Below are 25568 nucleotides of genomic sequence, written 5' to 3'. Positions count from 1 at the left end.
GAATCAATGCAGCGAATGCCCCCCTTTAATTGCATTTGGACTACCCCCTCCAAGCGAGGCTTTACATTCCAGAGACCCCTGCATTTTTATAGGGATGGGGGGCTGCTGACTGTAGTGAGGTTTTGGACAGCCGTGTGATTTCCTGAGATGGAGATATTTTTGAGTGGATGTGAATTTTCATTTCATTCGAATGTGCATCCTGTCCATGCAATATTTCTTCAGTGTTTTAAACAAGGTTTCGGTTGTAGTGAAGTGCAATTTTAACAACTTCCCCAGATAGCACTTAGCAAGACACAAAACAGCTTGGCTCTGATAAGGATTGAGAAACTTTTTCTTACCTTGGCCATGCCAAGGAAAACCAGTGTGTTGAATTACAGAATGTTTATGTTTCCTCTTGCATTGTCATATTTTCTTTATTAATTCAGGGAACATTTGCAGGCCACTTAAAATGATATGTGGCAATAGAAGTTGTTTATTGAAATTTGTTTTTCTTGTTCCCCTCTCATCTAGTGTTCTGAACCCCGAGGTCTTGGGAGAAGAGGTAAAAGTCGGGAGGGGCGAATAAATTGAGAAGACACAGCCGTCACTTTCTGCTGCAGTCATCCTAAAGCTTCCACTTCAGGCAGACCCACTGAGATTATCTCTGTGATCTCAAGGCCATCGCCTCTAGGGGTAGTTTGCCCGAAGCTTGTCTCGCGTAAGTTGAGCAAGGAGAATCTGTCATCAGGTGCCTAGTGATATGAGGGTTCGTGTGGAGAGACAGGCGCATATTGGCTTCATGAGCTCCATGGCCTCTGAGAGGGCTTCCGCTGTGCTGGGTTTGAAGAGTCTTGGTAAGAAGACTTCGGCAAGTAATGGAGATGCTCTCATATCCCTGAACTACGGCTTGCCTGAGAGCGAATCCCCTCAGACTCCTGCCCATTATCCGTTTGACCCCTTGGAGGGGGAGTCAACAGGCACAAAGTGCAGAATATGGAAGTCTTTGGATACTAGGTCTAAGAGTTTGGATTGCTTGGGCGATACCTACAGGTCCAAGAACTGCAGCTGTGGGGCTGCAAGGCACGGGGAAGAAGGGTTGTACGTTTGCCAGATGTGTGGGTTTTTCAATCCAGTGGAAAGCAAAGAAGGCTGCCCAGAGAATAGCTTTCCTCCTAGAAGCTGGGGAACGGTGCCCCAGCAGAGGAAAGCAGAAGAGATTTCTTCTGATGTTTCTTGCCTCACTGGAGGACGGCCAACATTGAGTGGCTCAGATAGTGAACTGTGCCAGATGGAAATAGTCATCGGCCAAAACACGGAGAGCCTGCCGTTCTGCGGGCTGGATTTGAGGCGAAGCAGTGTGCCAGTATCCTCGCCACAAGGCCCTCAATGCGCCAATGGCTGCGGCACTGCTGTGAAAAACAAGATGCGTGACAGAATGGACTTTGTATGTGCCGTGTGTCATGAAAATGGATTCTCTAGTCTGGAAAGGCTCAACAGGAAAACCAAACCCATGTGCTCTCAGGGCAGGTGTCTTAAGAGGTCCACACCCCTCAGGTTGTCTGCAAGTCAGGACTGTAGTGACAGTGAGGGCACCGTGTCTGACAGCGAGTTTGTGCGAAACAAGAAAGAACGCTCTACTGTCCTGGTCAGGAGGTACCTGAAGAACAACCAAAAGATTAAAAAAACTGTGTGCACAGGCACCAGAGCTATAGTGAGGACGCTACCCACCGGCTGCATATCTGACAGAGTCTGGGAGTCTGTTTGTGGGAAAACATGCCACCTGGGTGAGAGGCGCACGCATGAGGTGAGAGGATACAGCCGAGCGCTTCAGGCCATCCAGCTGCAGCTTTCCAGGGCCCTTCTCATCTACCCAGGGGTCAAGTATGCAGAGGTACGGTCAATTTCTCTTTTCACTAAAGCTCTGCTTGGTATGAATGGTTCCTTTATGAACTGATAGTTATTCGGTGTTATGTTAAAGGTCTATGAATGTGCCTCTCTCACAGTTGGTGCCACAGTTCCTGGATTGAATGTTGGTGTTGTAGCTCATACTGAAACAAGCATGACAGTGAATTTCTTTGCTGTTTCAAGTGAGCTTTATCACTGAACAAATAATTATGATTGAAGCCTGCATTCTTAGCTTCTTGGGCACTTGTATACAGATTAGTAATCAATATTGAAATGAATTTGTGGCCTAATTTTATTATTATTAACTAAGCCTAAGCAAAGTATAAAACGAAATTACTGTTGATTTTTGACATGTGGAACATGTTTGCATGTTATATAACTTGTTTGCTGTCTTTGCTTTGCTGTTTGCATTTCAAACTTTTTTTCAACGAATTCAACTAGACCTTCATGGTCTTGTTGAATTCATTGAAAAATCGTAATTATAATGTGTATTTTTTTTTCTTCTTTTATTCAATTAGCAGATTATTTTATACACCATAACTTACAAATAAGAAAAATCACAAGCAATTTCTTGTATGGGACTAAATTATATTTGCAGTGCTTTAAAGAGTAAACCACAGTGATGCATTTTTTCATGGTAATTTTCTGTGGTAATTGTAATAGTTCCAGTCTATTTAGCACTAGCCAGCACTTAATTTTGCCGGTAATTTGATGAATTACCAATAGGAGGAAATCTTTCTTGCCAAGGAAATTCCTTTTCCTGGAGCTCACAAAGCTGAAGTCGATGCATGATACAGACACAAAACCTTTCAGCTTGAGGTTTTTCTGACAGATGATTTAGTGGGCGACTGCTGTCTGTTCCAGCAGAACTTCAGATCTATTATGCAGCGTATTATATCTGAGCTAAGGCAGACGTTTTACTATTAGGCTTGTAAAAACCACTGCTTGTTGTGTTAAGGGTCGTTCCAGCGCTGTCTGGTTTCTCCCGCTGGCTGGGACAGTGGAACCCTCTGTTTCAGAGCGTACAGTGGTTCTCGCTACACTGGCTTAAGACATTAAGACTTTATTGCCCCTTTGAGGCACTAAAACCCTGCCTCCTTCACCTTTTCATTCATTTCTTATAGGTGAAAAATGGGTTCACTGAGTTGGTGAGTAGAAATAAATGTGTTGTAGTCACTGCTCCTCTCGAGACGAAACCATTTTTTCTTCAATTTTTTTTAGTTTAGTGTTCCAATGATTTGTTAATGGGGTTTTGTTTTGGACCCACATACTCTGTGTCAACATCAGTGTGGTTTTGGATTGAACCATGGTGAAGAGCGGCCCGGCGTTATCTCAAATTAGAAAGGTTAAAAATGGGAATAGTAAATGGAGAAAAAAAAGAGAAGCAGCTTGTATCTGTTCTGGTGGTTTAATACAATTGCAAAATAAGTCTAATATAGAAAGTGCATATCACATCCTTTAGGGCAGTGTTATTCAAATTGTGGACTGCGGTCCGGATCCGGATCCGGACCACGGCTTGGTTCTGTGCAGACCGTGGGTCATAACTGCGCCATTTTACTGTTTCTACAGATTAAAGTGAGCAGCGCGTCAAAACAACAGAGCGGTTCACACCACAACGACTCAGGGTTGTTTATGGTAATGATCTTCCAGAGCTATATCTATGTTTTGTACCTAGAGCTAAAAGTGCTTCATTCAAGCCCTTTGCTCTCCATTGCGCGTTGCTTCACTCTCTCCCTCGCTAAGAACGTAAAGCGCCACATTAAGAGCTGCAGTACACTGTGAGCAGCAAAATGGATACTTTCTCTAAAACACTGTAGAAAACAAGAATACAGCTAATACAATTATTTTTGTCTGTCATACTGACTCTTGACAGTTTACCTAAACCAGGTTTGAGGTAAGTTAATGTGTGCCGTCTTTAGATGTTTTTTTAATACATTTAGCATTATTAATCAGCAATATAAAGAGCATTTCATATTAAAATATTAGAATTTGGAAAATTATTTAGAGATGGCAAGGGAAGACAAATTTTCTTTAAATTACTTGCTGGTTAAATTTGTTTTGTCCTCATGATGAGAGTTTTGATTACTAGATTATGTACAGTGTTCGTTATATTTATATCCAGATGGGAGAAATATTTACTTTTTGGGTAGGCCTGCATTTTTGGTAAAAATTCTTAGACATCACTATTTTGGCTCTCTGGGCCCAAGATTTTCATCTTTGATGACTATTTTGAGTGTTTAGTTTTTTTTTCTTTCTTTTACAATGTACTACGGCTGCCTCGATGGAAATGTAACTGTTCCAAAAAAGTATTGTCCAGACCTCCGCTGGGAAGGAAATATAGAGACCGAACCTCTTAAACTTGAATTGAATACCCCTGCCTTAGCGCATATGCTAGTGACATGACATAGCCTAGAGAGTTTGTCCTTTGGTTTCTTTAAGCCATTATGATGATTTGCATAATTGAAGGTCTGCTTTATTAGGCCACTCTTTCCATAATGCAGTCTTTAGTGTTGGTATGGTTATTTTATTGTCCAGATTTGAATATGAATTGGCACTTGTCCTTTTGAAACTTTGTATATTGATTCAAGTAACTTTTTATGTGTGAACTCATTATAGCAGTTTTCTCAAGTGTAATTTCTTAGAACTTTAAAAAAAGCACACAATGCTTTTTGGAAATGGTATACTTCTATATTGCTTTCTTGACCAATTCAAAAGTGCAAACAAGTTTCTATGACATTCTGGTTTCAAGAATTTTTAGAAAAGTAATTTTGCCATACTGTCATCCTACTTAGAAAGTTAATAATTACAAGGTCAGGCAATGTAATAATGATGATAATAGACATGTTGTGCAACTTATGCTTTGTGTATTTTCCAGTTCTCTGGCTGCCACTAAGACTGACAGGAAATGTACTTTTGTTGCACAAGCCTGTCGCCTCATAAACAGGTTAAATGAGTAGCCTAGTATTTTCTGGCAAGCTTCATAGCTGCTTATCAACAGTACACAACATGCACCATCACAATAAACACTGAATTATGAGCCTTTAATTGAGACATTCCAATTCAGAAAGTCACTCAGAAAACGTTTTAACCCTTCAGATTCAGATGTGTGACTGCTGGGGTCAACAGCGGGCGATCATGTAATTCAGAAAGTTTCCCATGGCGTATTTGCCTGTCCATCTAGACTTAAAATGAAATGACAGACTGCTCCTTTTAATTAAGCTGAGCTTGTACTTTTGTTGTGTTCTTAAGCTTTTACTGGTGTTTGCACACAGCCTCAGATGTTGACACTCTGTGCAAAGAGCTTCCCACTCAACATGTGTTTTAAAGGCAAGCCCTTACATGGCATCCAAGAGGCATCTGTTAATCGTCTCTGTTGTGATTATAGCAGCAGTAGGGAGGAGGAAGTGCAGAGTTGAAACTGTGACCTCCCCTGGCCTTGACCCCTGGTTTTGTTGTCTCAGTGGACACCGCAGAGGAGTCAAAAGGAGCTTATGAGATTGCAAGTAGGGGACATTAACCAGAGTGCTGTTTGCGGTTCAAACAACAGCCATGAGATTGTACATGACTTGTTCTCCTGTAAAAAGTTGTAATTTTAACAGTAAAAGACTGTAAAAAATCCTACGGTTAAAACCTGTTACTTGGTTAACAACAATAAGTGCCCTTAAGCCAGGGACACACCAAGCTGACGATCGGCCGTTGGGCAACGCCGGGTCATTTTTGAACGTCGGCTGAGTTTTTTCGGTGTGTTGGTTGGACGCCGTACTTTTTTTTTTTTTTTTTGGGCCGATTCAGCATGTTGAATCGGCATCGGGCCGTCAGTGAGAGAGAGAACTCTGATTGGCTGTTCAGCTTAGTGAATGAGTCAGTGCATGAGAATAATAGCAAAATAGTGGTAGATTCTCAGGCTTTCGCGCGAGAGACCCGTGTTCGATCCCGGGTCTGCCGGCAGATAAAATTATGCCGTCAATGCTTCGCTCTGTCAGTTCCTTTAAAAAAAGCGACTGCAGATGTGTATTCTGCAGCCAACAACGCTCTCTGTTTCTACCACTTTGCAGCGCCGATAGGCCCGAAGTGCGAGACCACGCTCTCGCTAAACTAGCCACCGCCCCGCCCTGCGTGGGCCGCGGCCTAGGATTGCGGTAAAGCCAGAGGCCCCGAAGTCGTCCTAGCACGCCTAGGGAAACGACGGTGTTCAGGTCCCGCCACGGCCGGACTTCCACCAAAACTCATTGCTCGTTCAGTTCCAAGAAATGTGACTGTTGCAGTGTATTTTTGCAGTAAACAAGCCGGTTCCACTGCCCGCTTGCCTGCACACGAATGCCGTTTTCATGGCTACCCAGATAAATCCCACAAAGAGTGTATTTTCTGGTGTCCCGGCCATTTACGATGTGCATGGACGCAGCGCTCGCACCCCTCAGACCAGGGCATGCGAGTATTGAACTACTTGGACGATTGGCTGATTCTAGCTCAATCTCACTCAGAGCTCATAGACCACAGGACCATTTTACTCAATCACCTCGAGAATCTGGGTCTCAGAGTCAATTGGGCGAAGAGTTCTCTGTCCCCCAGACAGATAATATCTTTTCTGGGCACAGAACTAAACTCGCTGTCTATGATAGCGCGACTGTCTCCACAGCGCGCACTGGATATTCAGCGCGCAGCGAGCTCTTCCCGCTGCGGCGCGTCTATCACGCTCAGGAAATTTCAGAGGATGCCAGGTCTCATGGCCTCAGCATCATCAGTACTTCAGCTGGGCCTGCTTTGCATGCGCCCGCTACAGTTCTGGCTGAAAGCGTGGTTACCGCGCCGAGCGTGGGCTTCCGGTCTGCTTCGTCTCAAGGTCAATCAGAAATGCATCGCAGCTCTGAAACCTTGGAAAGCAAACGACTGGTACCGATCAGGTGTAAGCCTGGGGACTTCCTCGAGTGTGAGGGTGGTGTCTACGGACGCATCCACCTCGGGATGGGGAGCGCTGCTCGAGGGCAGACCGTTCTTCGGCCAATGGTCAGAACGGGTGAAGCTTCTGCACATAAACTGCCTCGAAATGTTGGCAGTAGACAACACGCTGACGCGTTTTTATCCCCAAATAAAAGGACACCACGTCCTGGTCCGCTCGGACAACATGTCTGTGGTGTCCTACATAAATCGCAGGGCGGCCTCAGGTCCCGAAACCTGCACAGGCTGACAGAACGCCTCCTGGTGTGGGCTCAGCGCAACCTGCTCTCGCTGAGAGCAGCGCACGTGCCAGGGCTCCTAAACGTAGGACCAGACAGACTGTCCAGGAACAATGTTCCGACAGGCGAGTGGTCTCTAAACCCACAGACAGTCCAGCTGCTGTGGAAGAAATTCGGCAGAGCGGAAGTAGACCTGTTTGCGTCTCAAGTAAACGCTCATTGTCTGGAATTTTTCTCCAAGAGCAGGGACGTGCTGGCTCATGTATGGCCCCGCTGCCTGCTCTATGCCTTTCCTCCCGTCTCTCTCCTGCCTCAGGTGATAGAACGGATCAGGAAAGAAGGATGCTCAGTGCCGTTCTGGAAAAACCAACCCTGGTTCCCAGTTCTGATGCAGCTAGCGAGCACTGCCCCATGAACAGTGCCAGTGAGGAGGGACCCCCTCTCTCAGGCCAAGGGCTCGATTTGGCATCCTCACCCAGAGCTGTGGTCCCTTCATGTTGGGCCATCAACGGGTACCCGCTGACCTCCCAAGGGGAGTGTTAAACACGATCACGCATGCTAGAGCCCCGTCTACGCGACGGCTCTACTCCTTGAAATGATCAGTGTTCTCCAGCTGGTGCACAGCTCGTGGCATGTCACCCCCAGACTGTGGGGTGACGGAGGTTCTCTCCTTCCTACAAGAGCTGCTGGATAAGGGCAGGACCCCTTCCACGCTCAAAGTTTATGTGGCGGCCATAGCAGCATTCTCTAAAACAACGCTTGGTCGGTCAATAGGAGGGAACGATTTAGTCATCCGCTTCCTTAGAGGAGCTAAGAGACTGAATCCTCCCAGACCTCCCTCAGTCCCTGTATGGGACCTTTCTACGGTGCTGGAAGCCATGAAAGGTGACCCATTCGAGCCTTTACAGACGACTGATCTTAAACACCTGTCTTTCAAGACAGTGTTTTCTTCTGGCTCTCGCTTCGGTGAAGCGCATAGGGGACTTACACGCGCTCTCAGTAAGCGCGACGTGCATGAAGTTTGGGCTGAATGACTCAAGAGTTATACTCAAACCTAGGCAGGGTTATGTTCCAAAATCCCTCAACACACCGTTTAGGGTGCAGGTCATTTCCCTGTCAGCCCTACCAGTCTCTGACGAGGAAGGAGACGTGAGCTTCCTTTGCCCAGTCAGGGCATTAAAAGCTTATGTGTCTCGCTCATCTGTCCTCAGACAGACGGAGCAGCTCTTTGTTTCGTTCAGCGGGCGTTCCAAGGGACTAGCCGCGTCGAAACAGAGCCTATCCAGATGGATAGTTGACGCCATTGCGCTGGCGTACATTTCCAAGGGCATGCAGTGCCCGTTGGGTGTCAGAGCGCACTCCACGAGAAGCATTGCTTCATCGTGGGCCTGGTCAAGTGGGATTGCCTTGCAAGATATATGTATGGCGGCAGGCTGGGCCTCCCCGTCTACATTTATAAGGTTTTATAACCTAGAGGTTCCCGCCTTACAGGCCAGGCTGTTGTCGGTCTAAATAAACCAGTACTGTCTGTTCTGATGCTATCGGTTCAGAATACTGTGTCCGCTGATCACTGCTCGCTGATTGACCATAAAATGCTTATGGGCAAAATGAATAAGACCCACACTTTTCCATTAGTTCAGGCCGAACTCCGCCCTGTCTATATGATGTAATTTGCGTCTGAGGGACGCTGCTGTATGTGAAAGAGCGTGGCTCCGCCCCTCCCTCTTCCCGGACTCCCTGTGAGTTCCCTTGGTGATTGTGCACTATATGAACCCCGGGCACTTGCCCTTGGGTCTTTGGTGCTGGATCTTAGCATGCATGGCGTTTTACACTGTGTTCCCCTAGCATAAGACGTGCCTGCACACGCTCTGGTTCGCTCCAGCGATGAAAAACCAGTGAGCTAGCCTCTCGAAGCTATATTTATAGCCCTAAGCCACGCCCGTCTCGGCGGGACCCATTGGAGCTGACGTCACGATAGGGCCTTATCGATAGGCTGCTGCAGTTGCCGCAGGGCAGCCAATAGGCGCGCGAGCCATCTCTTTCAAAATTAAGGATAATTTTTGGGCTTCAGTATCTCGCGGAAAAGAGATTTTCCCCTAGCGTAAGACTTACGCAGTACTCGTTCCCTCTCTAGAGAGAACCGAGGTTACGTTTGTAACCGAGTACGTTTTCCCCTTTTGAATGACGAATATAGACGAATATATCTGCAAAAATAGACAGTTGTCTCATTTACACGCAGGCGCAGAACACGCATGCTAGTTGACTGTAGGCTGTGGGTGGGCGGTATGACCAAAATTCTGTTTCACGGTATGACTAATTTTATTTCACGGTAACGATATATTTCACGATATAGTTATTTATATATGTAGTTATTCTCGAAAAATCGACAAAAAGGGCTTTGTATAATAAATAATCCCAAATGCCTTATGAAAAGTAGGCTACTTCACTTTTTTTTATTTTCTTTTTCTTTTATTTGGTAAATTATTTCTTTGGTAAACTATTTTTAATAGCTAAATATAGTAAACAAAACACTCTCACTTTTAGATGAACTTCCCCCAACTGATTGATATTAAATACAACTCAGGTGCAATTCAACTTTAAATAAAGTGTTGCTGAATAATTTTTCAGTCTCATGTTATTGCTTTACTTCATCAATCAGTTTATAATATCTGAATATTTTATATTGAACTATTCTATTCATAATAAATTAGTTACTCCTTTTAATTTGGTAGGATATTTTTTGCCATATCTGCTTATTATACTGCTTTTTAAAGGGCTTGTTTTGTTCTTTTTTTGATATCTGGCAACCCGTCACCTAAAGCTTTAATCAAGAGATGTTCAGAAGCATCAAGTTCATAAGTGACTAGGAGAACAGCAGTATGAAAACCGAACAGCTACTGTTAGTGTTAACTAAGTAGTGTAAATTATACACACCTTGTGACTGCGTCATTATTTTACATAGCTCGGTGTACACCGTATGCACATCGCGCTCCCTCACTGCGTGTGCATGCGCGCATATTTTGCATCAATAAAATGCGATCGGTTAATTTGAGTGACAAGTTATAATCACGCATTGAATTGAAGCAAGGTTTTATCCGCTGTTTTAGTGGCCAATTGTTTGGAATTAGAAATATATAACTCGCGCTGCATATTTAGTAATTTTGCCTCTGGTACAAGATTATACATTCGCAGGTTGTAAATTACCACGGCAACCGCTCGCGTGTCATGCTGAATGCGAGATTCGTGTTTAAAAAGTAACTATACATAAGAGACGGAAAAATGCAGATAACTATACATTATTTAAGGTTATACATTATTTAATTCGTTACGATATTGATATATGAACTGTTGTTGTCAAGTAAGCTTCATGCTTTCCCCGTTGCGATCTGTAGCCTACGGGTGCTGCCACACTGGTTGACTGCTGCGCCTTTCTCCCCGAAAATATTACTTTAACAACAACGCTTTAGAAAACGTAATTCCTTTGTGGATCCTCCTGATCTGCTTTCTCCATGTTTCTTTTACAAATCTCAGTGTCTCAGTCTCACGCTGCATATGAGTTAACCACGGCCACTTATTTACATCGCGGTACCGTATACATGGAATAAAAAAATCTGTTACGTTGACATTTTTTACCGCGGTAACGATATATACCGTCATACCGCCCAGCCCTACTGTAGGCTGTAGTTCTCTGTGTGTTCAAGTGCAGTTTTTTGCCCCGACACCGGTGACACGAGGCGACAACACAGTCTGCTTTCATCAGCACTAGTTCTTTGGAGTCGGTTTGGTGTGTCCCTACATTTTTTTTTTTTTACAGTTTTTGCAAGTGAAAAAGAACAAGCCATCTTATAATTTTCAGTGAAAAAACATTCTCAGAATTCTCTTTGTGAGGATCACATTTGATGTTTTTTCAATTAAATATTTTTTTTTGTATCAGTAATGTACAATAGGCTTTTATGTCACCTCTTATTTTGGTAAATTAATGTTTATTGCATTATTTTAGTGTTGTGTTCCCACACTGAGCACCTTCTATATATTAGCATTTACCTCAGCTTGTGGAAAAGCTGCTTGTGAAGAACCCCCCGTTTTTTTAAAGTTGTTGTGAGTATATCATACAGGCAAAAAAACAGATTTTTGTAATTTGGTGTATTAGCATTATTTCAGTTAATGAAATGTACAGAAATATACATGCACTAATACTAAATTTCTCCGCTGATACGATGGCCGATTATTCAGGATGATTCCTGCCGATACCGATAGTTTAAATAATGCTGTTAAACTATACTGGGAACCTTCTCATTTGGTAATTGAATGACCAAAACGCATAAAAAGTTTAAAATTTTTAGTTGCCCCTAAATATCCTCCACAACTGGCATTTAGATCTACCTCCATTTAGTTTGCACCGCCTAACTTGCCATGATCCAATCAATTCCTGAGGGCAAAATCCAGTCCCTTCCCACTTGTTTTTTTTTCTTATTTCAATGTCACAATAAGGGAAGAAAGGACTATCACAACTTCCGTTTCATGCCGACTGTTGTCTGGGTTGGTGTGAAAAGAGAGACTATGTTGAAAATGGAATTAACTACAGTCCTTTGTAGTATTAAAGGAAATGAGCCTAATAGCTGTTGCCTGACACACCACAGGAAGATAAACACTGCCTTGTGATTGGCTGATTAGCAACAGGGCCAGGGGTCTTTTAACAGGTAATGACTAATGACCACACTGATAAGACTGAAGAATTAGGAAGAAAAACATGTTAGAAAGTAACAGCATGGATTGGAGTTTGCTTACATAAACTTACATGAGATGAAGTAAAAAAATAATATATGCGATAAAAGGAATCATAATTGTTCTTATTTGTTACATTCTATTAATATATAATATATTAAAGATAAATAAATCAGTAATTGAATATATAAATAAATTTGTATAAATCTAAAAGTGTAAAATACGTCAAATGTTTTGTAGGGATTCAACTGAATTGGTTAATAATTTTTTTAACCACTAAGCACAAAAATTCACAAAAATGCGCCAGACTTCCCAGTGCTTCATAATGGTGAGAGAGGACATTTTATGAAAGCACATTTCCTTATTGCTTCACTCAGCTTGCTTGGCTGTAAAGCTGTGTGTGCAGTACAGTGTCACAAAAGAAAAAACAGTACTGCTGCTAATGGAAAAAGTAGCTTATTACTGGAAAAGCTGAGTTGTAGTTAGCGTCGCTACTTTAAGTTTTCCAAATATCAATAAATAAAATAAAAGGAAGATGATATGGTTAACAAAGAGTGGGGTGACACCTCAACACATTCCTCTCATTCTCGTAATGCTAACCAGCCTCAGTTATTTCCCTCATGGACAGAGACCACCTAGCCTCACAATAAACAGCCCAAACCACATCATATCCTGATTCAGACCTTGAAGAGACTGGCAGGTTCTGATAAGACCAGTTTAACTCTCACTAGCACACTTCTGTCAGTGAGCAGAGCATCCATCTAAACGCCAAACAAAACACAGGACAAGGCTGGGGGGAGGGACACTGTGACCATGATACTGCACACAAAGTATGCCTTGTGTTTCTGAGAACTCAAGACACACAATGAGCCATTTAGAGGAGTTTGTTCTACACTTCATTCTCATCTACAAAAATCAAGGGTGGTTTTAGCGACGTTCGTGAGCACACTTATACCTTAATTGACAAATTAGACACAAAAAAGGAATAAAAAAGCTGTCACTGGGGCTGTACCTTTTTGAAAGGTACTTGTATGTACCATTAAATTACTGATATGTACCTTCAAGGTAAAAAAAGTATATTTGAAAGGATATCACACCAGTGATAGCTTTTGTATCCTTTTCCCCTTGAAATCATAGCAAGGCCGCAAGTTCAGATGTGGTGCTTCAATTGAAAATTTTAAATTGAAGATTTATTAAAAATTCTCAAAAACTACTAATCGCCCAGTTGGAAATGTTATCAGCCAATGCAGATAATCATCCAAATTATTGATTATTGGTCTGGCAGGTATATTGAAGTTTCACTACTTTGAACCTTGAACTGTGTTAGTGAAACGGCTCGGAGTTCAGAGTGGTTTTGTGTTTGTGTTGGCTAAAGTTCCTGAGTGTAATAACTCTTTTCTAGTTAAATGGAGTCTACTGAAACTGAAATGGACAGAACAGTCAACAGAGGAGCAGGTGCTTTTGAGAAGAGCTCTCAGGAACATCCTGTTGGTGCTCAAACTGTGACCTCATTCTTAATGTTTGATTTGCTCTTATAGAAGTGGAATGGATTTCGGACCCAAAATATATCTGAATTATACTGTCTGTGTTATAAATGTGTGGCTGAAAAGCTGCAGATGTCAACATGAATTAAAATCACTTAAGAAAGTTTCTAGTGTCTGAATTCATTGCACTATTATGGCTGTATTCAATAGTGTTGTCACGATACTGGAAACGATACCTTGAAAAATATTGATATTCAATACCATTTTCGATACCACGGGGAAAACTGCCATATATACAACCATACAGACAATTTGTTATCTAAATTCTTTCATAATTTGGGTAATTTTGTTGTAATAACTTAGACACAGAAGCTTTTTATTTGAATGTTAAAATACATTTACAAAAAAAGACAAATTAGACAGTCAGTAATAAAATAATAATAAAAAAACTAATTGCAAACAAAAGCACAAATAAATAGAATAATAGAATAAAGAGACAAATTAAATAAACATGGCTTTACGTTTTTCAGGCGGGTATAAAAGTAGTATACTATTCAGGTTAGAAATACTACATGCATGAAAGTAATCAAATGTAAAATAACACTGGATAGTTTTAATTGTAAAAATGAAATGCATGTTAAACGTACGCCACTAGGGGTCGCTAACCTATTTACAGTAACAAAGGTGTAGATTGATGACGCAAAATTTGCTAAGAATTATGGATCTTGTCGTCAACGTCAAGCCGACCGATCTAATAATGATTATGGATGACTGAATACATCGATGCTTTTATCATGACTGTGATATAAAGCAGTTCGGGATTGCTAAGAGACAGCTATCAGCTCCACACGCGACGCGAGTCCCGCGGATATAAAAGGAATACGGACATTTCATTCTACCGAAATACACGCAGAATTACTAATCACAGGTCAGTTTATTAGACAAATTAAACTTGTGAGGTAACGCAGCGCTGTTTCACTTGGTCTAACATTACAATAGCACGCTAAACTGCATTTGAATGTGTTGAAATGTATGTGTTAGTTTGTCTGTATGAGACTAGCAGTAAGCTAGATCAACATTAGAATTACATACAGATCATATTCTGACATTTTATCATTGTTGAACTATAAAACATTGATTAGTTTTATGTAAATGTGCTCACCTGTTTAATAAAGTACATGTAGGAGCGGTCGAAGTCTCGGACGTGGAGCTCTCGTTTATATACTGTCTATGGGAGCTCTCGGCATCTCGAAAACACCGCGCTGATATTGATTCTCGTTTTAGTTCTCCTTTTTTATCCAAAGTCTGCTTGCCATGGTCCATAATGTTTGAACAAAACAACAACAGCGTGCAAATAGACATTGCGAACTACACAGTTGTCCGCGACAGCTCTGGTTCATAGCTCTGGTTGCCATGGCAGCACGAGCGGAAACCAGGGACAACGCGGATATGACGCCATTGGCGGCGACAAAACAGAAATAAAGAAACGGGACGTTTCTCGAATTAAATTACAAATTTCTCCTGGTTTGAAAGTTGCTGGAAACAGTCAGGATAATGTAAGTACACAACTAAAAAAAAATATATAACATAGATATAGTGATTTTTGCTATTTTTAAAGCAAAAAAGTTACATATTGTGCCTTTAATGCTTTCAATTAAATTTACAAAAGTTATTCAGTCAAGAGCAGAGAGTGATTTTCTCTTTGTCTTTTGTTCTTTGATTAACATGTACAGCAGCAGGAATATTAGACTGCTGTCACTTTAAGAGCATGTGCACGGATCCATTATACGATTACACAACATGCGTTTTCTCTCAACCATTTATGTTCCAAAACTGATTGTATTTACCTGAATACTCAGCAAGACGGGCATTTTGACATCATTTGGTATGTATTTGACCGTTTAAGAGCAATAAGCCACGCAAAATAAGTCAATTTGGTACTCGCAAGCTGTTTGAGAGGCGGCTTCATACCAGAGACGGCCACTTGACTAAAATTATTTGCAATACAAGCACTAGGCCTATTTAGCCAAAGCGAATGAGACGAGTGAGTGACAGGAGGCGAGTGTGTGTCTGTTCGCTGTCGGAGATGGCGCAGCTGGTATCGGCGTCTACATACTGTAGAAAAGGAGTATTGGAACAGTTTCAAATATTTAATTATCAATACTACATATTGAAATATCTATCTTTTTTGACAGCACTAGTCCTTAAACAACATTAGATCCTTTCAGAAAGCAGATAGTGACCTCTTTATCACACATAATCAAAAAGAACACTGTTCTATTAATAATGCCTCATCAATGTTTTTGAAAAGACTCGAATACTCGTGCTCATCCCTAATTCCAACAGGATTTGAATATGAAAAAGCCATCAAAAAAAAAAAAAAAAGACTTGGCAAGAGACTTTCACAAATGCAAGGGCACACACAGAAGAAAAGGAAAAGGCAGATGATTTTAAAGTCATATCCATTTTTGCCGATCTGTAATTCAAGTTGGTAATTTAGCCTAGATTTCTTTGAAATACCTGAAGGCAAATGAGTCACGTACAGTCTTTGAATCACTCTAAACTAGAGGTAAACCACCTTTTTATTACACTTTAGGAGTTTCCCTATTTATGATGTTCAGGCTGAAACACTCTGTTCTTGATTGTTTGAGGTTGTCCTATCTTACCCTCCTGGGTGTTTTGTCTTAACCTGTCATTTGTATTGTCCTCGGAGGACTGCTGGCAGTTGAGAGTGTTACTCGGGGAAGGTGTGGAGTACTGTTCTCTCTGTGATTCAGAGGAGCAAGGAATGTGCATGGCAGGCTGCTTTCAGTCCCAGCTGGACCAACAGCCCAGATTTTAGGCTGCTGATACAGACTGTTGCTCCACTGAAAGACAATAGCGTGTCTTTTCAAGCTTTTGTTATGCCACATGCATAAATGGGATGCTGTCAAATCCGTTTTTCATGTTACTTTGTTCAAAGGGTGGTTGAATGTGCCAAACATTAGCTACGTTTACATGGACACCTTTTGTTTAAATAGGAATGAATTCATTCTGATTAATGAATCCAAACGCTGTGTTTGGATGAACGCTACATAAAGTGATCAGGTTGATGTGCGCATTTAATGTCACAAGCTTCAAATCTGAATTTTTTGACACGCGCACACTACGAATATACAGTTTCCTGGCGCATTGCTTCTTTACCATGCCATAGTTTCTTTTCTTTGTTTTATAAAAGCAGACTTAATATTTATCTATTTTTGGTCCTAATTAGGAGACGACAAGCACATGAAGCTTTGTGCCGTGCTGCTTTATTTATCAAGCAGTAAAAACGCCCCTTTCAGTACCTAAAACAATTAAGGCGTTTGAGTCTCAGCTCGAGGTTCAGGCTTATTTGTTCATTAATGATGCCACCAGTGATTAGTCGACGCGGACTCGACTTTCATCCCATTAATGTTGACTTTAAAAAAAACTGAAGTCGTTCAACCCCTAGTGTCAAACACTAAACTATAGGACATGATATATTGTTCTGCCATAACGTAATGAGTGTAATGGTCTAGGATTTATGAGCTCCTCCGACGTGCTGGGAAAATGGATGGAAATCAAGTTTATCATGTGTGTTGTCATATTCTCTGGAGGGTAAGGAATCCCAGTGGTGAACTCTGTGTGTGTGTCATGAAAAACAAACACTCAGAAAGGCCAAAGGCGCATGCTTTCCACTGCACGGGAGAGATCATTCCCGTTCACCAAACCTTAAACATTCGTATTTCTTCTGATTCTGTCTCTGTAGAAAATATTGTATGAAATAATCATTTATATTCTATTAAGAATAAGATTGTTTCTGTCGTTAAAAATAAGTAATCACCGTCATTTAATTTATAATGCTATAAAATATACAAAAAACAACACATTTTTTGTTATTTTGACCTGTTGGTTTAAAAATTGGTTTAACTGTCATGAAAATAATGTCTTGATGTCTTGTTTAATGGGACAAAATTAGGTTTCATTTTCATTGCAAAATATGATACTCTCAACTTTAAGGTAAAATCTGCTGTCCTAAATCACAGTTCCTTTAGAGATATCAGGTAATGTTTAATTTCTCAGTAAATATACTGTAAGCGGTTTATTAATGTTATGTTTATCACCTCTGATATATTGCATTCAACAGACTGAATCTTCCTAATGTGGTTGCTGATTTCTGCCCCCTGGTGTGAAGCTCTGGTAACATGCATCCTAAAAAGCTCAATTATGTGTGGTATTTGGGAAAAAAATAATTGGTTGCAAGCAACATCTAATCTCTGTACTCGGATGTATCCAGTGTCACAGCAGTGTTGTTTCTCAGCATTCCTGTCATGTACGTGACAACACGACGTGACGCACGTTTCCGTTTGTATGTTAGTCAGTGTGTTCTGAAACATGTTCTCCGTACCGTTTACACCATATCAGTAAAAATTCTGGACACACTTACTCAATCTTTATAGTTCTCTTCATTTAATATAGTGAGTCATTAAAAATATGAAACATCAGTTAAAGTATGGGAATTATGGAGCAAGTAAAAATGTTTAAATCAAAAACTCTTGCATTGTTTTCCGGTAATTTTGACCCGGAGAGGATTTAGCTCAGTTAATGCTAGTTAATGTTATCGCATTGGACTAAAACTTACTGACTTTACTCACAAAGGGTATAATATTCCCCCCACAACCAAACAATTTCTGTGCTCTTTGTTTTTTCCCCCCACCTTTTTAAACTTGTGTTCTCAGTCTGAAATTACTGGCCTACAAAAATATATATATATAATTTCTTGTTATGCTATGTTATTGGCAAATATTGGATCAATCTTTTATCAGTTTGTTTTCTTTCAGTTAGCAAAGGTTTTGTATTTCTTTTGGGAACTGATTGATCATAGACCTCATTGATCTGAGCTTATGCACCTCAGTTGTTTTTAACTGAATAAGCTTGAGTGAACTTTTTTCACTCAAAAAATTTCAATTCACACAAAATATGAATATATCCAATATCCAATTAATATCTTTCTTTTGAAATTGGTAGTTGTGTAGACTGTCAATGGAGGAACAAAAAACTCAAAAGATAAAAAATCTTCATTTGTGTTCTGAAGATGAACGGACGTCTTAAGCCAGGGACACACCAAACCAACCCAAAAGAACTAGCGCTGATGAAAGCCGACTGTGTTGTCGCCTTGTGTCGCCTGCGTCGGGGAAAAAAAGCTGCACTTGAACACACCGAGAGAACAACAGCCGGCTGTCAGCTAGCATGTGTGTTCTGCGCCTGCGTGTAAATGAGACAACGGTCTATTTTTGCAGATATATTCGTCTATATTCGTCATTCAAAAGGGGAAACCCGACACTGTAGGCTGTTTTGAATATCAATCCTGCTGATCACTTTCTTTATTCCACTCCTCTCGTGTTAATATTAAAATATTCGCCCAGGAACACTCAAGTAAGATGACGTAAAATTAGAACAGCGTCTATCTGTACCGTTTTGACTTCTTTGCTCGCTGTTTTGCTATTATTCTCATGCACTGACTCATTCACTAAGCTGAACAGCCAATCAGAGTTCTCTCTCTCACTGACCGATTCAAAATGTCGAGTCGGCCGGAAAAAATCAGACGAAGACCAATTTCAGCCGATGGTGCGGAACACACTGAGAAAACTTAGTCTGCCGATGCACAAAAGCTGGCCGACCGTCGGCTTGGGGTGTCCCGGGCTTTACAGGTTTGGAATGACTTGACGGTGAATAATTAATGACACGTTTTTTGGGTGAACTTATCTCTTTAATCTGATTTGTGTGTGTGTGTGTGTGTGTGTGTGTGTGTGTGTGTGTGTGTGTTAGAGCCCGACCGATATATCGGCGGGCCGATATTATCGGCCGATATTAGGCATTTTCCAAACTATCGGTATCGGCATTTATAATGGCAGATAAATGAATATTTAAAAAATAAAATAAAAGCGGACGAAACACCCTTCAACCATGTTATGAGTGTTGGCGCTGCATAGTTTGTCCACCAGAGGGCACTATACAAGGAAGATCGCTAACATCAATGAGCTTGGAAATCACAAAGAACTTATTCTGCCTAAATAAAGTAATGATTACTGTATTTATAACTAGCATATCTGTAGTTCCAGTCTGTGCATTGTAAAATGTAAGTTAAGCACGCGAGGAGTGAACATTTAGACATAGAGAAAAAGTATCAAACATAGCCTGTGCATAAAAGTTAGGCTAGCTTTTCTTTTACACGTGTGTGAAATCCAAGTGTGCGTTGCTGACTTCGTTTAGCCGCAGCATTAACGAGTCACATAATGTATTTAGTGCATCACTAAGTAGTAGATTTTAGAAGGCAGGCAGCAAATGATGATTGAAAATGGTTTTTTGTAGCTTGATGGAATAGATGGATAGAATTAAAAGAGTGCAGGTAAAGGGATAAGCAAGTTGTCATTTATAAGGTAGCTTATAACATTGACATTTGGCAGACGCTTTTATCAAAAGCGACTTACATTGCATTTCAAGGTACACATTTACAATCTTATCAGTTTTACACACACACACACACACACACACACACACACACACACACACACACACACACACACACACACACACACACACACACACACACACACACACACACACATTATTACATAATTGAATTATTACTGTCAATATTAATAATAATAGTTGACTTTTTTGTTCAAAGGACTTTTAAGTTTCATATCTTAAGTTTGTATTTTTATACATTATATTTATCAGAACTTTAATATATTCTGTTCTGTTGTGACTATAAAACAAACAAGTTTATTTTTAAACTGCATTATCATATTATTTTAGTAAGGCTGAGGACTCTTAAATAACGACAAATAACTAATGTTAGGGAAATCTGTTCATGTTTTGTTACGCGTTTCTGGATTTAAAAAAATAAAAAAATATCGGCCGATACATCGGAATATCGGATTTTTAAATCACCAAATATTTGTATCGGTATCAGCCTTAAAAATCCTTTATGGGTCGGGCTCTAGTGTGTGTGTGTATACTTCAGAACACATTCTGAACATTCACTCAACCAACTTCACGAGATGCATCCTGGGATGTTTTCTATTGACAGAGTTCATATGTATGCTGGAAATTCAATAGCCACTCCAACATAAATCACTTTTTTTTTTAGTTTTGGAAAAAAATTCATCACTAAATAAATCAGTCCGCTGTGTTGTTCAGATATGCTGAATCTAAATAGGTTGTAGATCATCGGTCTCTGTGCGTTTGGCCCTGCAGTGAACTGTACCACTTGGAGGCAGTGTTATACAACTTCAGTAACTAGCAGTACTCTGAACCTCTATAGGGAATGGAGAGAATATTCCAGTTCTTTCTGCTCTGTTCATGTATTGAGACATCTACCACTGGAAAAAAAAACCTGTCGTCACTTAGGAAATCATGGTTTGCCTTTCATTTCATTCTTGTCCCACTGAAGGACTTCAGAGTGCTACTTGACATCATTTTGCTGATGAGCATTAACTACCATGTTAACTAATCACACATTAATTAAGAACAACATCTCAAAGGTCATGTTGCCGCTTCTCCTTTTAAAATCTGTATTAATGCCATGTATTCAACAGAAATTCAAGGTTATAGTGTGTCTTTTCTGTCTCTCTTCATCTCTGCTCAGGTTGTGTTTGTGATCTGCTGTCTTGCGAGGAAATTCACTTGAGGTCTCTGCTTATAAGGTTGATATAGCAACGGCAAGGAGCGTTTGTTAATGACAGGTATCAGGGAAGAATCCCTGGATGAAACACGCACAGGTTCTGCCGTTGTACTGTCTAATTAGATAACTGCACAAACAAGAATATTAGTCTGTAGAATGAAGGGTTGAGCTGCCCGATCATTTACTGGCACATAAGAGATAAATAAAAGTAATGTGGAAAAAGGTATTAAAAGTTACAAATGATTATGACTATTACCAGATTAAATTTAAAATTATTATAATAAAACAAATAAAATAAATATTCAAATAAATAATAAATGAAACCATAAAATAAATCAAAACAAATGATGCAAACAAGTACCTAGCAGTCTAAACTCTAAAAGCATGTAGCAAAAATGTGTAAGAAACCAAAATAATAGATAATAACTTGTTTACAGCCTTTCGATTAGCCTGAATAACTGAAAGCACTGAATTTGTACTCTCGTTAGTTTATTTGTAATATGTTATAACTAATTTCAGTACAGAAATCAGTTTGATTATATTTTCGTCACAGCTGGCTTCAACACTTGGATATTGAATTGTGTCAGTACAGCTAATACTGTAGAAACACTGCTTCATCACATTTATTTCTTTATTTCTGAGCCACTTTCGCAACGTTCCTTATAAGACTACTGTGAGTTTATGTGGGCAGCTGCTAATTTGAATGTCTTTGAATATATATTCAGTCATCATCTCCGTTTGTTTGCTCCTCTTCTTTTGAAGTGTTCTGGAGTGCATCGTTGTTTCACGACTTCTCATTTGGCAACATTCATGAGTTTACAGGCAAGATCTGATTATATGCTTCAAAATATGCCTTAAGAATGACAGCGGGATTAGAAGTCACTTCAGCAAGAGGTGTCTGCCAAGCAAATAAACAGGAATGTAAATATGAAGTCAGTGCAGTTCTCATTTGTCACCGGGATACAGTCTGCTTGAAGACGTTTCTCTCGTGAATGATTGTATCTGTTTCATTACCTCTATTACCGCGGCCCATTTGCCTCATATCCAAATAAGGGGAGCTGAACCTGACCCAAGACATGATCCCTTCGGTCTTACTTAAACTGCTACTGGCTCGCCCACTCTCTCTCTCTCTTGCTCTTCCTTTGGCATCTGTAGTACATCAGGAAGAATGTAAAGACACTACCCACTATTTGGGAACAAGGTTGACGATGGATCATCTGGCATGAATGGGAATTTTGCACACAGTAGGTTGATCAAGGTTTTTTCTTCTTGCATGCTCTCACTAGTGTGGACTTTTGATTTAAATGTCTAGTTTAGAGTTCAGTAGTTGAGCTTTGCACTTAGTTCTGCTTGCGTTTCGTTATAATTCATGTTAGTAACATGATCTTTCTGTCGTGAGGCTGCAGAACGGGGTTTAGAGTGAAAGTTTCAGTGTGACATCATGAGAAACAGGATGAGATAACAGCATCCCGCAGAGAACCTCATTTCTCTCTAATAAGTTCCAGATTTACTCTGTCACAGTACGCTTGTAGCTTTACAGTACTGGAGGAAATTCAGATATTCTCTGCTCTTAACCCTTTATCCCAAAGCCCTTTTAATGTCTCAAAAAACATACCTAACATTTGAAGCAATAGGTTGATGTTACATGACTTTTCCTAATCTTACGATAACAGCTTATAAACAAAATGTCAAGTTGATCACACTTCTGTGAAAAATGTTACGTTACTTGGTGTCTCAGAGATCCAGGCTTTAAAACAAATATAACTGTTCTCTCCTGCTGGTTATTGAATTTGATTTATTTATTTATTTCCTACGGTGTGTTTTAGTATTGTATAACATTCCATATGCATGTGTGTGACTAATTTGTGGTAAAGAGGCATGAAACTGTAAGAACTTCGACAGGGCTTGAATGGGTCAGAGGATCACACTAATAGAATTGAAAGGGAAAATAAGAGGTTCATTTCAAAATGACTGTCATTATTTAATTTACAGGGATAGTTTAGCTAAAAATGAAGTTTCTGTCATCATTTACTCACCCTCATGTTGTTCCAAACTTATTACTTTTTCTTCTGTTGAACATAAAATCCATTTTGAGAAATGCCTCTGCACGTTTTAGTTCAAGTCAGTGGGCTTCAATGTTGTTTTGTTCTTCAAAATATTTTTCAAGATACTGTATATGTACAGGAAACAACTTGAAATGTAAGTTGTTACATTTCAAGTCAGTCAAGTCAGTGAAATGAAAAACTGGTCAGCTACTTGGATGCATTTGTGCATTGAATATTGTGGCATTAAGGTAAAAATTATCAAATTAGATGAACATAAGAAATGAGAATAAAATTGCAAAAAGGCAACAAGTAGTCAAATGTACAGAGATTGGAAAGAATAGGAGTACAAAAAAAGTATGTTATAAGGGAGTATAACAGATTATTAACACATTTTTATGTTCCACAGCAGAAAGTCAGTCATACAGGTGTGGAGCGACATTAGGGTGAGTAAATGATGACCAAATTGTCATTTTCGGGTGAACTATCCCTTCAGTCTCAACAGACTTGGACTGGAGTATAAACATACTGTACAAATAGTGTGTGATCTCTGGCTCTCTCTTTTAGCGTTCCCCTTATGCACAGATTTTGCGTACACGTGCTGAGAGTCCACAGCCAAACACACAAATGCACAGGCCAGGGAATTGTGATAAGCGATCGTAGAGTGCGTCTTGGGGTTTGTTGAGACGGCAACATGTGAAATTCAACAGGAGATTATGAAGCGGGCAGCCCCACCTCTCTCTGCCGTGTGCCAGAACAGCACCAAGTCCTCCAAAGACATCAGAGTCACTGAACGCTCTTTAACGGCCTGAACCTGCCTCCAGGCTTACAGCAGCCCTGCGGCCACATCCACACTAAATCTCACATGTGACTCTTACACAAGAAAAGCTGCTGTGAACCTAGTTTTTAGGGGCCCAGGGATCAATTGAAGGTTCTGAGGTGGATTTGCAAGGAGTTCTGTGAGTAACTTGAAGGTTTTGTCCTTTTTCTGCGTGATATTAAATGTTAAACTTTGCATATTTTGTCAGAAAGCACAGCTTTAAAATGTCTGCTGTGCTTATTTCTCAGTCAGTTTATTATTAACCGTAGGCTGAATCTGAATGTGACGTGGATTGTTTAAGGATCGCTATTGAAATGTGAAAATAAGTTAACAAATCTGCAAGATTTTCTCTTTCCATGTCATTTCCATTTAGTTGAGTCTTGAGTTGCCAAAGTAGCGTGAGATTTGAATAGGTTCACTCTGAGTGAGGGAGACTATCAGCAATCATTGTTAAGTGTGCAGTTTGCTGAGCAGATTTAGAGTCCCCATGTGGTTCAGTTGAATTGTGGGAACTGGTCTCTGTATTGTCACGCCGTGGTGCTGGTCGTAGACGTTCACTCTTTATGTGTGTGTCTGTGACAATAACGCATTTTTTGGTGTCTTATGGGTTTCACACATAAGCAGCTCTTGTATGGTGGCCATTGTTTCTCAGTCTGGCGACAGAAGTGAAGTGATGGACGGTCCATTCCCAGCGTTTCCCATCCAAGGTTAAGAACTGAAAATCAAATTTTTATTGCTCACATCATATGGGTGTAAAAAATCTAATTTTGCTTAAATGCTCATTTCAAAGACTTTTTTTTAAATAAGCATTATATGCACAAATCCCACGTGTTTTTTTTAAAGACATATTTTAAATATTTGATAAAGTATTTTCTTGCATAAAATTAAACAGACATGAAAAGTAGCTAGTTTTACCTTCTTGAATGTAACAATTAAAATCACATCAATAATATGAAAATATTGGCATAATTACATTTTGATTTCATGTCTGTTTCATTTATGTATAACTGACAATACAATTGTTCAATTATTATTCAATACATTAAGTTTATTAGATTGTTAAAACTGTGTAAAAAGAAAAGGATAGAAAATGTATATTAGCAGTTCAGTTTCCCAAAGGGGAAGCACCCCCACTGACCGTTTGTTGAAAAAGTGTTTCAGGCTGTATATTGTACCCTTTTGTGGAAATTGTTAGTTTAAAAAAAAAAAACACTCACCTAAATAATAACAAAGCCAATATTTGCAACAAAAATGGTGGGTGACATCTACTGTTTTGACAAAACAGTGTTGCATGGGGTTCCTGCCATGTTGCACGCACAGTAGTTTCTGTCAAAATTAGCCATCAGGTGCATAGCACTCAGACAGGATCGTTGAGTTTGACTGCTGGAATCTCATGAATGAGACTGGACCATAAACAGTCACAGAAATCGCTAAAACTGGAACTCTGCCACAAGCTCTTGAACTCACGTATCGGTCCAGTCATGTTGCCATAAGAGATTTTCCTCATAAGAAAACATTATTCCATACATACACATCTCTTCATGCTTTCTGAGGCTGCTTTATAAATAGGATATTAGATTAGGGGGATATAATATTCCCACTTTCGAGTGCTTGATAAATGCCATTGTCCTTATGCAAAAAAAAAAAAACAGTGGCTCTCTCACAATAAGAACATCTATATCAGCAAAGATATTTGCGTTTCAGACTATCCAGACAAAATTAATTGATGTGTGATTGGCTGAAGCCAGC

At 40.1% G+C, this 25568-nt stretch overlaps 1 protein-coding gene across 8 annotated transcripts in view; it reads left to right on the top strand.

Moving 5' to 3' along the window:
- Positions 1-25568, top strand: part of plce1 (phospholipase C, epsilon 1) — an 81969-nt gene that overhangs the window by 5553 nt on the left and 50848 nt on the right. For 7 of the 8 annotated variants that reach the window (XM_081392023.1, XM_081392022.1, XM_081392021.1 and 4 more), the window contains exon 2: positions 511-1870. In XM_081392023.1, the coding sequence (XP_081248149.1) occupies positions 740-1870 (1131 nt within the window). In that variant the 5' untranslated portion in view covers positions 511-739. Of the gene's footprint in view, positions 1-510; positions 1871-22140; positions 22202-25568 lie in introns of those variants that run through there. The other variant, XM_081392024.1, reaches the window with a different exon arrangement.

Source organism: Scardinius erythrophthalmus, assembly GCF_964197995.2.
Source record: "Scardinius erythrophthalmus genome assembly, chromosome: 18".
NCBI lineage: Eukaryota > Metazoa > Chordata > Actinopteri > Cypriniformes > Leuciscidae > Scardinius > Scardinius erythrophthalmus.
Note: the sequence above shows the minus strand (reverse complement) of the source record. Positions and strands in the feature narration are given on the sequence as shown.